Source organism: Balaenoptera ricei, chromosome 21, assembly GCF_028023285.1.
Source record: "Balaenoptera ricei isolate mBalRic1 chromosome 21, mBalRic1.hap2, whole genome shotgun sequence".
Lineage (NCBI taxonomy): Eukaryota > Metazoa > Chordata > Mammalia > Artiodactyla > Balaenopteridae > Balaenoptera > Balaenoptera ricei.
In genome coordinates this window covers 11,946,470-11,961,599 of record NC_082659.1, presented here as the reverse complement: position 1 = coordinate 11,961,599, position 15,130 = coordinate 11,946,470, and the positions used below count along the sequence as shown (strand labels likewise).

Sequence of the window (15,130 nt, the reverse complement as noted above, 5' to 3'; positions counted from 1 at the left end):
AAGAAGGGGGCGGTTCTTAAATTGGGGATATGCAAGCAACACTGCTGACCTCTGTCCGTAATCACTTTTCCTCTATTTTAAAAGCATGTAAAGAACACTATTGTAATAAGCACGAGGAATAATTTACAAAAAAATTTTCTAAAATATGAATACCTACTATATTTTACACATTTTACAAAAAGAAAAATACTAAGATCAAATACTTATGTCTTGCTCACCATACCCCAGGTACTGTTTTTAATGTTTGACCATGTTAATTCAATTTTCATAAAGATCCTGTGAGGTAAGCCCCGCTGCCGGCTCCATTTTACTTGCGGGGAAAGTGAGGCAGAGAGAGGTTCAGGCCTTAGTTAATGCCCACGCCTCTCGGCAGCCGGTCCGGCTCCGACCCGGCCGAGAGCTCGCACTGGCCAGAACCGGGGGCCCTGCTCCTACCCTGCCCTCCGGAACCCCACATTCTTGTCTCCTAACTGGGAAAACCCCACTAAATCGTTTATAAATACAAAGTACTTGGGCCTTAAAACTCAGTATACAAGGTAACGAGGTGCACAGGGGGATTGGGGGCAAATCGAAGCTGCATTCCCGAAATTCAGGTTGGGTTGGAAAGCTGAGCAGGTTGGGGTGAGCGGATTGGAGTATCTGTCTGCAGTCGGCCCGGCAGTCAAGACCCAGGTGACCCACGCCTTCTCTGCTACCTCAGCACCTGGAGCCTCTCGGCGCCCAGACGCCCCCTCCACCTCCCCCACCAGCCCCACGGGCCGCACAGACTGCGCACGCGCGGGCAGCGGCACCGGGGGGGGCCGGGAGCGATGCCCACTGCGCACGCGCGCGCCGCCGACTCAGGGATTAGCGTAGCAACACGGCCGCGCGGAGCCGCGCTGGCCAATCAGCGCGGCCGGGGGCGGGGCTTCCCCGCGGCGGCTCCCGGGTAGGCGGTGGGCGATTTCCGGCAATAAATCCCGACGGGCCGCCGTCAGGTGCCGGCTGAGGGTTGTCAGTGCGCCAGGTGGGGCCCGGACCGTCGGCGCGCCAGGTAAGGACTGGGACGCCGCGCGCGCTAGGTGGGGACTATGGGCGTCCGCGCGTCAGGTGGGGACGGAGGCAGTCTGCCCGCCACACGGCGCGGCCCACCCGTCCTCAACCCCACGCCCACCCTCCGCGTCCCGCAACCCAGCTCCCCTCCCGCCCCAGCATGAACCCGCCCCCACCGGGTCGGCCCCCTCCTCCCCCGGCCCGGGGCCTCCGGGACCACCCCTCCCCGGCCCGGCGTCTCCGGCGTCCGCCCTCCGGCCTCTTCCTCCCCCGGCCCGGGGCCTCCGGGACCACCCCTCCCGCGCGGGCACCTGCCCGGGCCTGTCCTCGTCCTCCCGGCGTCCGTCCTCTGCTCCCGTTCTGCTCCGGCTCCGGCCCCTCTTCGGTTGCTTTTCTTATATTTCTTGAGCGGACGCGTTTCAATTTTGCGTCCTTCTCTTCGCGGTAAGCTCCGTTTGGACCCTTCTCCCAGCCCTGGCCCTGCTCAGACTCATCTTGAAGGAGTGTGGGGAATCGTGCCTTTTCCAGCGGAGCCCTCCTTTCTTGCCTCTTCCAAATCCTTACCTCCAGCCCTAATCACAAAAGACACGCTTTCCCTTATTGTTTCGTGTTCCACTTTCCCCTCTTACGGGAATGTTTTCCGTTTCCGTGAGGCATCCGTGATTATCTCTCAGGCCTTCTTGCAGTAAACCCCATTTCTGATTCTCAGCCCTCGGTTTATCATTTCTTGATGGTCTTTCTGGATCAGATTCTTCCACATTTATAAGCCGTATTCATGTTTGACCCTCAATTATTTGGAAATCTTGTAAGGAAGAGAAAGCAATAGAAAAAGCCAAATGCTTATCAAATAGAGGATCAGTCATTCTTATCTCAGAACAATGCAAATTATTTTCTCAAAATTTATGATGAAATTTCCAGTATAAGAAATACTGGAAGAGAAACTCCTTTGCCAGCTTTTTTCTCTGAATATGAAAGTGCCTTTTATTTTCACTGTAACTTGTTTGTTTATCTGTTTGTAATGTGTTTAGCCATAGCTCTTGCTCTACAGGTATAGTCTTTATTGTTCTGAAAATCAGTTTAGTAACTGAAGAGAGTAAGTACTGTTACTCATGTAACCTTTTCAAATTTTTTAGAGCTGTTTCCTGTCGTGTTTTCCTTGTCTTAGTGTTTTTATATTTAGATCATTCATTACTTTAGATCATATCTGATGATGTATGACATATAAGCTAAAAAATGTAAGAAAAAAAAAAACTCCTGCAGTTTCATGACATCTGTTTCTAATAGGGTGTTCAGGAATTGCTGTTTTAAAAATATAGTGGTAGAGCATGGATTGTGGATTGAGATTCCATGACTGTAAATCCCAGCTCCACCAAATTTTTTGCCTCAGTTTCTTCATCTATAAAATAGAGATTTAAAACTTTTAAATGCGGATTGCAGCATTTCCTACCTTATATGGTAGTGTGAGGACTAAATGAGATAAAAGAGGTAAATTGTCTAGGGTGATGCCTAACCCATGCTGAGATCTAGTAAATGTTTGCTGCTGTTATCATTAGTTAACAGAAAGTGTGCTTATTGAAGGAAAGACATTTCTTGTCTTGTGCAGGAGTTTCCACTGGCAAATGAACTTCATGAAGCCCTGTTCTCCTGCAGTGCTTCACCCCCATGTCCTGCCATATAAAATAGAGATTGAGGGAAGATCTACAGCAGATGGCCCCATATGCTCTCTGACATTAGTTGGCATGAAATGTGCACAAAATTGCAGATTGTACCAGCTATTTTACAAGAGTAGCCACTTTTGAGTAGTTGCTCTTACACATTTAATAATTTTCAGGAGTAATTTCTAGTTCTTATTTTTGTATTTGGAAATTATCAAAACAAAGGTGATTTTAATTAAATTTATAACATGATAGCGATTCAGATCTTTTAGCAGAACAGATAAATACACTTCCATAAAAAATGATGGCTTGTCATCATTCCACAAGTTTAACAGTATTTTTCGATTTGCAAACTTGTTAGATGCTTCAGACTGGGACTATTTTTGAAAATTTGAGTCCGAAGCCTTTCACATTGCAACTCGTGTGTTTTTTCTTTCTTTTCCCTGATGGCTTTTTTGTTATTGTGTGTAATAACTGTGCTTCCAGAATCTCTGCTTTAGTTCATGAACTAAAGTATAAAGTATAAAGATTACATATAAGTATTATATAAGGTTATATATTGTAATAATCTATGATGGGAAAGAATATGAAAAAAAATGTACATAATTGAATCACTTTGCTGTACACCTGAAACTCACACAACATTGTAAATCAACTATACTTCAATTTAAAAAAAGGTTATATGCAAGTGTAAAGCATAAGTATAAAGATTATACACCTATATGGAATGGAATACACACATTTATTTTGAAACAAATCTTTTCCTCTGTGTTGAAAATAAAACTGTTGGAAATGTACTATTTTTATTTCCATGGTCCATTTAGCTGCATTTCACTCCTTCCAGCCCATGGAAATATAAACACTTAGCAGCTGAAAAATTCAGGCTAACTATATCTGTTTCTCACAGAGTTGTTAAAGTCAGTATGAATGATCTGTAGAGTTCTGGTAGTTGTAAAGGAATCAATTATCTTACAGGAAACCCCAAGCTGACTCTTAACTTTACAGCAGAAACTTAGTGTAAATGTTATAGGGATTGCTTGTGAGGCCTGAATATAAGTGCATTAAGTGGTGAGTGGGCATGGTGTCTAAATAGGCAAGTACAATGTGTGTCATCAAGTCTTAAAATATCTTGTTAGCTGAGGTGTTGGTAAGAAGTTTCTGTTGCTTAAGTAGTTGTTCTTTCTGCCTCTGTTCTCCACTTCAGTCTGTCCTTCACGCCCTGGCAAATTATTCTGAAAATAGCACTGCTCACGTTGCTGGATTGCTCAAAAAATTTAATTACTTAGAGAATAAAGTCCACACTTTTGATATTCTGCATTCTCCTAGTCCCCTTTCCAATCTGTTCTCTATTTCAGCCAGCCTATTCTGCTTATTCTCAAACATGTCACATGTATTTCTGTCTTCATTTTTTTCAGCCACCATTTCTGTGATTGGTATTTTTTTCCTTTCTTCATTCACTTAAGATCTAACCATGCTTTAAGGCCAAGCTCATGTCCTAGTTTCTCTTCAGAGGTTTCCCAGGTGGTTTGCTTTTTACTCTGAGTTTCTTTTAGTTATTCTCTCTTTACCACTCATTTAGTACTCATATTACAAGATTGCATGTATGCACATTTATATATATATGTATATATTTAATGAGAAACCAATTTTATTAATTTAAATGTATGAAGACTTCTAAATTCTACAAGAAAGGAAAAAACTAAAATAATAAATTTGTAAAATCTGTGAGCATACAGCTCACAAAAGAAAAAAGGAAACATACTGGGGACAATTCTTCAACTGCATCAGGAATCAAATAATATAGGTTAACAATGTCACCATTTCTGCCTTTCAGATCAGCAAGTCATGTTCTATAAAAATTGTCACATGGGTAATACATTTTCATCTAATAAAAGAAATATTAAAAATAAAAATGCCTCAAATAAAAAATAATGTAAAATCTCTTGAAATTCAAACATACAGAGATATTCACTGTTTACATTTTGCTATATCTGCTTTCAGATTTTTTTTCTATACACACGTGTATAAACTTGTGCCTGCATGTAGAAATACACAGAAGTATCACATATATTTTCCTAAAACTTGCTTTGCTTTCACTTAATATACTGTGAATATCTTTTCACGTTAACAAATATTTGCACAATTATTGTTAATAGCCATTTACAATCCCAGTGTAATAACAAATATATTTAACAAAACCTCTTTTAGATATTTTAATTGTTTATAGTTGTTACAGTTTGTTCCTGTTACAAAGAATTCTTCAAGGGACAGTTTTCTACATAACATCCCCCCTGCCCCGGTTTTATTGAGATATAACTGACATATAGCACTATGTAAGTTTAAGGTGTACAACTTGATGATTTGACTTACATACATCATGAAATGATTACCACAATAGATTTAGTGAACATCTATCATCTCCTATAGATACAACATTAAAGAAAAAGAAAAACTATTTTTCCTCATGATGAGAACTCTTAAGATTTACTGTTTTAATAACTTTAAAATATAATGTGCAGCAGTGTTAATTATCGTGTTGTACATTACATCCTTAGTGCTTATTTATTTTATAACTGTTGGTTTGTACATTTTGACTACACATATGCATATATTTTAAAATATTTTAAATATACTTACATACATTGTGTGTGGAGGGGGTTTTCATTTGTTTTTTTAGTTCCTCAAGGGTTTACTGGTGTACCCTTAGGGAAGGGACACATAAGGTAATAACACATTTAGTCTGTGTTTATATGTTTGTCATTGAAGTAATACTGTATTTGACCTATTAGCAATATTCTGCACAGTTGCCACTTGATTTTTTTTATAAACGCAGTTTAAATATGATATTGAGAGATACTTTGGCAATTGTCAGAGGTGGTCCTCACAGACATTCTTCTCTTGTTTGTGTTTTATGAGACTAAATTTGCCGTTTAAGCATTATCTACTACATCATGGTACTTGCCTTCTTTTGTAAAAGTGTTCTCTGGCTTCTGTCTGAAGCTTCATGAAAAAGTATCAGACACCTGCTATTGGAGACAACCTTAAATAATCTGGATGGACTAGACATGGGTGGTGGCTTTTGCATTTTAGGGTGATCAGTAGTTGTGAAACAAGAGCGTAAGATGAGGCTTATCAAAATAGTGTTGAAATTTAAGGAATTATTTTTAATTATCTTCTAAAGAAAGAATTTCAGTTAAACAATATATGACTGAAAAAGATGTGTCTGATTATTACTTAGTTTAGCAAGGTTTTGAGATCCTCTTGGTACAAAGGAAAATTACTTTATCATACGTTTCATGTTGAGCACTTGTAGTTGACACAGGAATATTGTTGAAGAGTTATAATTTCCCTCTGAAATTTTTTTGTCTCTTCTAAGCCAGTATAAATGCCTATTTAATAGCCTATTTTTTGTTAGTTATATTAAATATATTTGGGAGATGGTATTTGAACACTTTCATCTCTTGTGTACTCTATGATATGATGTGATATGATACTTCCACGTTAGTGAAATATCCCAAATCTCCATCGTTGGACATGAGATTAATATAACACATTACTCTATGGAAACTTTTTGTTGAGTTATCAACTACCTTTTTGTAGCTAAATACGATGTATACTTTTTCATTCTTACCATACTGGCTTCTTTATAACACTTTCCTCTCTGTTGATCATTTCTTTCTTAAACCCGTTCTTCTCTCGCCTTCCCACTTCCCCTACATCCGTGGCTCTTCCTGTTCGGTGTCCTTTCTCGACTCGTCTTCACCTGCTTGTCCCTTCAATGTCAGCGACCCTTGGAGCTGGCTCCTTGGCTTTCTTCTGTCCCCACGCTGTCTGGTCTCTGGCTGGACGGTCTAGATGCTGGTGGTTTTCCTGCCTTGCTCTCCAGCCTTACCCTCCCCTCTGAGCCATTCATTCAGTGATTGTTGAGCTACCCTTGTGCGCCGGGCATCGTTCCAAGTGTTGGGATACAGAGTTGAACAAGACATCGCATTTTCTTGAGGAAGGCAGACTGTAGCCATGTAAGTAATTTCAGACAGCGTTTATTACTAGGAAGACACTAGGCGCTGGCAGAGACCGAGTAGCCCTGAGGTCTCTGTGAAGCTCAGATCTGGTTGAATTGCCTCCCTGCCGAGTGGAGGTTCCTTTCTTGGCCACTTGGTGTCCTCAGAGTGCAGTCCAGCTCCTTTGACTTTGTTTGCCCCCAGTGGCCTCTCCATTCTCACTTCCAGCCACTCCCCACTCCCCCCTTACATGGTCAGCCTCAGGCCGACTGGACTGTGTACAGGGCTGAGCATCCGTGTTTCATGTTCTGTTGCTTCTAATTTCTGGCATGAGTTTTCTGTTCGGCGTCATACTCCTTTTCTTCCTCACTCCCTGACTGCTTGTTCTTCAGGCATGAGCTGACATGTCCCCTCTGGGAAACCTTTCATGACACGTGCAGGGTTGGGCTAATAAATCCACCAGTCCTCATCCGTGTTAAATCATTTTACTACAACTGAAGTCCTGTGTTACCTTCAGTGTTTTATCTCAGTGTCCAGCTGGCACATAAGGCACGTGCAGACATTTAAACATTAAGTAAGAATTGTATTCATTAAAGTTAACAAATAAATGTTCTAAATGAAAAGAAACTTACATCAATTACACATACATTTTTAACCTAAATTATAGGAGAGCTATGCCATTTTTGGGCCAGGACTGGAGATCTCCTGGATGGAGCTGGATTAAAACAGAAGACGGCTGGAAAAGATGTGAACCCTGGACTGAGGGACTTGAAGGAGAGAATAACCGGTGTGGCGCCAGCCACGGCACGTGAGTCGCAGCTCAGCAGAGCCACACCGTCCCCGCCTGACTCTTACGGCTTCACCTGTTGGAGCCCATGACTTACCGCTTGGCTGAGAATCCCCCCCCGCACCTGCACAAGGCTGGTGTAAGGAAACAAGTTACTAGCCAAAGTCTGAGCCTGGTAGATCGCCTAGTGCCCACGCACAGATGCTGCCGTCTTCTTTTTAATTTGAAACGTTTAACCCTTACAGTAGTCCGAGAGATAGGTATTATTCTTATTAACCTCCCGTTACAGCTGAGGAACCTGAAGGAATGAAAAGATGTAGTTTTGGCGGCCTGCGTCAGAGGCCCGTGGTGACAGTGGCTTGTGCGAGACAGGAGTATAGTCTTCTCTGTCAGAGGCCTGAGTTGGTGAGGTGGCCTTTAGCTCTGCCGTGCCCAGAGGGTAGCCTCGTCGGCGGGGTTCAGGGTGGAGCTCTGCCCCCACCTCCGCGTTCCGCTTGGCAGGGTAGAGGAGGAGGTGCCCGTGCCACACGTCACCGGCTGGAGTGGGAGCTGCAGGGCAGGCCGGAGGCTGTGGTCTTTCTCCAGAGGAAAGTGAGAGATTGCCTGGATGCAGGAGCAGGCCAGCGTGGCCGTGGTGTGCTCGCCCGCAATCCCCGTCACAAGTGTATTTGAGCATTTGGGGGAATGGGGAGGTCTGCAGACCTCTTCCTCCAAAGTGTCACGGGCCTCGTCATCCATTTTACTGCATGTGTTTATCTCACATTTGCGTAACTGTCAATTGTGTATTTCGAACTGACAGGTCATCTGTTTTTCTGATAGGAATTTGGTACCTTTAGACTGGAGATTGGGGTTTGCGGTATTTAAAGCAGAAATTAATTTTATATTTAAGATTATAGGAAGGATAACACACAGTGTTCGTTGAATTTATATTGTGGCATTTCTCTGCCTTTCTGAATTCTAAAATGTCAGTTTAAAAAAAGCTGTAATGCATGAAATAGAAAGTTACTGCTACTTCTACACTAAGGAATTTGCATGTGTTTTCTTTCCTCATGTATTCTTTATTTCCCCTCATTCCAAACATGTTGTGAATATCGAAGAATACTTTTTTCTCATATATGCATAGACTTAGAGAAATACAATCAAAACCTGTTTTCTTTGCATGATAAACTCCATGTTCTCCTGTCTCCCTTCCCACCTTCCCCACAGACACTCCCACTCACCCACTCCTGTTCACACTCATTTGAAAATCCTTTGAAATATAGTGGTGCTGGCAGAGGCCTTTCTGTGTGGGTGTCCTCACAGGGACAGAGGCTGTGTCACAACAGCCGTGGACTCTCCACCACGGGTGGAGTGAAGACACCTTGCTCCCATCCAGGTGCCTCACAAGTCTGGCTGCCCTCTCTTTATACTAATGGTATATGTAATTACCAACCTTACATAAACTTTACAAACAGGGTGGGACCGTGGGCAGCTCACTCACTCCCTGCCAGAGAACATGGTGGGACCGTTGTAAATGAATTGTTCTCAGACCCTTGCAGTTGGACTTTTAGTTTTCATCTTTATTAAGTTCATCCTGAATCTTTATCAGCTTCATCCGGAACACACAAAGATGTGTGGGTCAGAGATGTTTTTATTAATTACCTTCTGTGAACGGAAAGTGTGTTGGTCTCCCCAGCCCAGTGCTTACTCCAGACCCTTCACAGTGTGGGACCAGGAGAAGGTGACTTTGCTTCGCTTGTCCACAGAAAGGATGCGGCCGTCCCCTCCCCTCCAGAGGGGGCTCCTTGGTAACAGAAGGGGCCTGAGTCCTGCCTGTGCTCCTTTGGTGTGTAGATAGATCCCTCCACGAGCCAGACCTGAGATGCCTCTGGTTTTGTTATTACACATGGTGTTGTATGTGCTGAGTCTATACTGTATGTCAGGCATTTACTGTGTGTTCCCAGTGCTGGGATCCAGCAGTAAACAGAAAGAGGCAAAACCCATGCCTGGAGGAGCTTGCATTCTAATGGGACAGTCAGACGAAGGACAAAAGGAGCTCCGTGTGGTCTGTTCCATGTCATAAGTGCTGTGAAGGAAAAAACCTGGGGTGGGAGGGAAGACCATTGGGGTGGGGGTGGTGCGTGGAAGTGTCGAGGCGGGGCCTCTCTGAGAAGGGTCAGCTGAATGACGCCTTGGGCACCGAGAGGGTGGCCCAGGTGGGGAAGGGAGAGCAGAGACCCCGAGGCAGGTGTCGTGAACTCGGGAGCAGCGGGGACAGCGAGGTGGGAGGGATGAGGGGCAGCAGGGGACCAGATGCCAGCGTGGCCGTGGCCGGTCATGAAGGGCCAGCTGGGTTTCCTCAGAGCTAGACGGGGGGTCAGAGAGAGGGGGGGTTTGTTCAGGTTTGTGTTTTAACAGGCTCCTTCTGGCTTTTGTGTTGGAAATAGGCTGCAGAGAGGTGAGGCAGAGCGGATCGACTCATTCCTAAGAGCCTGTGTAATGACCCAAGTGAGGAGTGACTGTGGCTCAGAGAGGATGGAGGTGGCGGGTGATGAGAAGTGCTCAGATTCAGATGTTTTGCAAGTGGAGCTGGCAGGTTGCTGAGCTGTGGAGTGGGTGGGCAGTGGCGAGGGGCATCGGCGAAGGCAGGCAGGTGGTCGGCCTGCGCGGCTGGGAGGGTGGCCGTTCATGCGATGACAGTGGAGTCTGACCGTGTAGCTTCCTGCTCACGCGCGAGATCCTCAGGGCTCGTGCCCGGGAGAGGAGCTGCTGGGTCACGGGCAGGCCCACCTTCCGTTTTCCAGTGAGGTGGTGTCTATTTCTGCTCCTGCTCTCGGTGCCTGTTCATCTGACCACACTGCTCATCGTTTCTTCCCATTTTTTATTTCTTGCAAGTAAATCTGGGCAGAGAAGAATAAGCTCAACATCATTAGTCAGCAGGGAAGTGCAGGCAATCTGGGAAGACACACGTCGCAGCGAGCCTGAGATCACAGTGCAGTGTGGGGTCAGCAGCAGACCAGCTGGAAATGGAATGGAAGTTCCAGAGGAGTGAGACAGCCGAGGTGGCCTAGACAGAAGTGTGGAGAAAGTGTTCACCTTCCAGATAAGGTGCCATGACACACCTACCACAGCGGCTGCAATTAACAAACAACAGAACGTTACAGGTGCTGGTGAGGGCAGTGCCGAGTGCTGGCAAGAATGTCCTCTCGTAAGCTTGATGGGAGTGTAGAATGGCACAGCCACTTTGCTGACTAGTTTGGTACTTTCTTATTAAGTTAAACATAAAGCTGCCGTATGACCCAGCATCTCAGTCCTAGGTATTTACCCAAGGAAAATGGAAGTTTATGTTTACACAGTACCTGTATGTGAACGTTAATAGCAGCTTTTTTCCAGTAATTGCCAAAGCTTGGGCATCACCCATGCTTTTCAGCTCTCCAGGGGAGGGCCACTCAGGAGCGAAAGGAACGAACCGTTGATTGACACAACGTGATGAATCTTAATTTCATCTTGCTTAGTGAGAAAAACTAAACCCAAGAGGCTTCATATTGTGTGATTACATTTATATGGCCTTCTGGAAAAAGAAAAACTATAGGGACAAAGGGGTGAAAAACAGACCAGTGGATGCGAGGGGTCTAGAGGTAGGGGAAGGAGTTGATTACACAGATGACAGGAGGCTTTTTGGGGAGTGGTAGAGCTGCCCTGTAGGGAAGGCGCCGGTCCCTTTATGACTCTGCATTCGTCAAAACCCATAGAGTTGTGCAGCACGAAAAGCAAATTTTGCTCTGTGTAAATCTTAAAAAAAAAAAAACCAACCAGGATGTGTGTGATGGGGAGCTGGTCACCCAAATGATCTAAACTGTGACAGATGGATGTGATTGTGTTACAGACGAACCCCATAACCACACTGAGGTGGGTGTGGAAGAAAGGAGCTGACTGGGAACTTGGGAAAACCATGTTGACAGGATATTGTCAGGCTATAGACAGACACTGTAGGTGGTAAATGTGCTTCTCATGCCCCAGGGTGTGGGTTAGCAATTCTGAAACTACTTTATTATGTATAGTAGGGTTAATCAGGGTGAGTAAATAAAATGCAGATAATGACAGCCAGATCTCTCACTTTGGAGAAGGAAGTCACAAAATCATGCTAGACTGTACCTTGTGGTGCTGCATTGTTGTGGTGGTGTCAGTGTGTACTTAGGCCGTTGTTGCTCTTGTGGGTGGGTGGGTGGATAGATAGGGATCGGTGTGTAGGTGAGTTAATATAACGTGTTCCCCAGTTCTGTCTACTGGGAGGTCAAGAGCGGTGGTGCCCCAGTAGCCATGAGCAGACTGAACACCAAGATCTTGGTTTTGAAGGGTTCCTGGGGAAGTGGTTGATTCCAGAGCTGGGGTAGGGAAATATAAGCTGAGCCTAGAGCATCTTGTGGTGTCCAAAAGTAAGGAAATACTTAACAAAAAAAGGGGGGGGCTGTGGATGGGAATATGTCAGATGTCAAAAGGGCAGAGGCCAACCTGAAAGCAGTCCAGTGGCCAAAGCTGGAGCCATTTGAGCAAAAAGCAAATAATGGTGGTATTGGATTATAACTCAAAGGAGAAGATAAATACCCCTGAGTTTATGGGGATATAATACATGAATAAGTGGGGAAGAAGGGACAGCTCTTCCTGACAGAGTAATTCTAGTTAGTGAATGTGGAAGGAATAGGGAAGTAGAGTGTCAGCATTAGGACACCACAGTAATGATGGCTATAGGCAGAGTCCACTGATAGATGCTGAGATTAGTGGGTGAGATGTTTAGGGAAAACAATATTTGCAAAGCGTTCTCCAAAATATCTATGAATTCACAAAGGGAAAACAGTAGCTTTACAGTTGAGAACCCTGGCAGATCCCACCTTAAGCGAGTGATCCAGGTGACATGACCAGGAGCAAGACACAGGGGCAGCGTGTACCCCGATCGCATAGGTCCGGATGGGGTCCTGGAACAGCGAAGGGCACCAGCGGGAGGCTGGCGAGACACAGGTCTGTGGGCGAGTCAGCGGTACTGTGCCAGCATCCACTCCTGGCTTTGGTCGCTGTCCTGCATTCCTGTGAGATGGTGGGGAAGCTGGGGGAGGGGACTTTGTACTGTTGCTGCAACTCTTCTTGAAGTCTAAACCGATCTTTGAAAGTTGCTTTAAAAAGTCACCGTTGAGAACATCAACAGGCAAGCCAGTGACTGGGAGAAAGTATCGTGTTTTGTAAGCTGTCACTAAGCTGTTTTCTGGGCTCCGTTCTACCTACTCACACCTCCCTGTGACGCTGCAGCCGGTGGGCCCTGCTAGGCCCTGCCTGGGGAGGGTGCCACGGGGCCTGTGCGGTGGGACTGGGGCAGCTGCTGCCGGGGCCCTTCTGTACCTGTCCCCCCAGGTCAGCAGCACTGGACTCTCCCTCCCAGCTTTTCTGACATTTGCAGACCTGGCTCATCGTGTCCCTTCAACACCAGATGCTGGTGCCCCCACCCCACCCCGCAGCTGGACCCCAGGCCCTCGGGGCTTCTCATCTGAGCTCAGACTCCAGCACCAGCCAACAGTGCTTCCTCCTGCTGGTGTCAGCCTGTGCCCTTCGCTCTCCCAGTGCAGTGTGGTGACGGCTGTTTGCAGTCACTACCTCTGGAATGCTTCAGTGTTCTTTTCGGCTGTTAGGTTACCTAGTTAACAAGGTTTTGTACATATTTGTACATTTTCATTTTAAGTTTCTCAGTTAAAATAATTGATGTGTCTTCTGTGTCCTGATTGAACCCAGCTGTTATACTGACAGAGGCTTTTCTTCCAGGATTTCGGCAACTTAGTAAAGAGACAAGCAACTCAATTAGCAGCTGGGAGAATGACTTGGACAAACATGCAAATAGCCAGTATGCTAAAAGTTCAAATCTTTAGTTATCAGGGAAACTAAATTAAAACCCCAGTGATGTGCACCTTCTTCTTGGTTTTGTTGTAAACCTAAAACTGCTCAAAAAATAAAGCCTTTTAAAAAAGCCGCAGTGAGGTAGAACTATCCACCCACCAGAATAGCTGAAATTAAAAAGGCTGACAATAAATGGTGATGCAGATGTGGAGCAAACGGAACTCCCCCGTTCAGCTTTTCACCATTGAGTATGATGATAGCTGTGGGCTTATCATATATGGCCTTTATTATGGTAAGGTACGTTCCCTCTATACCCTCTTTATTGAGAGTTTTATCGTAAATGGATGTTGAATTTTGACAAATGCTTTTTTTGCTTCTATTGAGCGATCATATGATTTTTTTTTCTTTTACTTCATTTTGTTAATGTGGTGTATTACATTGGTTAATTTGCAGATGTTGAACCGTCCTTGCATCCCTAGAATAAATCTCACTTGATTATGGTATATGACCCTTTTAATGTATTGTTGAATTCAGTTTGCTAGTGTTTTGTTGAGGATTTTTGCATCTGTGTTCATCATTGATATTGGCCTGTAATTTTCTCGTGGTTTGCTTGTGTGGTTTTGGTATCAGGGTAATGCTGGCCTCACAAAATGACTTTGGGAACTGTTCCCTCCTCTTTGATTTTTTTGGAAGACTTTGAAAAGGATTGGTATTAATTCTTCTTTAAATGTTTGTTAGAATTCACTAGTGAAGCTCTCTGGTCCTGGACTTTTGTTTGTTGGGAGGTTTTTGGTTACTGATTCAATCTCCTTACTCTTAATCGGTCTGTTCAGATTTTCTCTTTCCTCATTATTTAGTCTTGGTAAGTTGTGAGTTTCTGGGAACTTAACCATTTCTTCAGGGTTGTCCAATGTGTTGGCATATAATTGTTCATAGTAGTCTCTTAAGATCCTTTATTTCAGTGGTATGAGCTGTGATGTCTCCTCTTTCATTTCTGACTCTGAGTCCTCTCTCTTTTTCCCTTGGTGAGTCTTGCTAAATGTTTGTCAATTTTATCTTTTCAGAGAACCAGCTCTTAGTTTTATTGATCTTTTCCATTGTCTTCCTACTATTTTTTCCATTGTTTTTAGGCTTTGTTCTTCTTTTCTAGTTCCTTGAAATATAAAGTTACATTATTTAAGATTTCTCTTGTTTCTTGGTGTAGGCACTTATCACTATGAACTTTCCTCTGAGAATTGCTTTTGCTGTATACCCTAAGTTTTGGTATGTTGTATTTCCATTTTCATTTGTCTCAAGGTATTTTTTTGATTTCTCCTTTGAATTCTTCTTTGGCCCATTGGTTGTTCATTAGCATGTGTTTAATCTACACATATTTGTGCATTTTCCAGTCTTTGTCTTGTAATTGCTTTCTTGTTTCATATCATCAAGGTCAGAAATGTGCTTGATATGATTTCAGTCTTTTTTAAATTTATTGAGACTTGTTTTGTGGCCTTATAATATGATCCATCCTGGAGAATGTTTCCTGTGCTCTTGAGAAGAATGTGTATTCTCTTGTTTTTGGATGGAATGTTCTGTATATATCTGTTAAGTCCATGGGGTCGAATATGTCATTTAAGTCGCCTCCTATTGTTGTATTGCTGTCTGTTTCTCCTTTTAGGTCTGTTAATATTTGCTTTATTTATTTAGGTGCTCCTGTGTTTACAAATGTTATATCCTCTTGTTGGGTTGATCTGCTTATCATTATATAATGACCTCCTTTGTCTCTTATTACAGTCTTTGTCTTAAAGTCTATTTTG

The 15,130-nt window shown here is 44.0% G+C and overlaps 1 protein-coding gene across 4 annotated transcripts in view; it reads left to right on the top strand.

Annotated features, from left to right (window-relative positions):
- The first annotated feature begins 914 nt into the window (after positions 1-914).
- Positions 915-15,130, top strand: part of FBXO25 (F-box protein 25) — a 50,052-nt gene continuing 35,836 nt past the window's right edge. For 2 of the 4 annotated variants that reach the window (XM_059909441.1, XM_059909439.1), the window contains exons 1-2: positions 915-1,033; positions 7,356-7,496. In XM_059909441.1, coding sequence (XP_059765424.1) covers positions 7,363-7,496 — 134 coding nt within the window. In that variant the 5' untranslated portion in view covers positions 915-1,033; positions 7,356-7,362. The remainder of the gene's footprint in view (positions 1,034-7,355; positions 7,497-15,130) is intronic. The other 2 variants (XM_059909440.1, XM_059909437.1) reach the window with 1 other exon arrangement.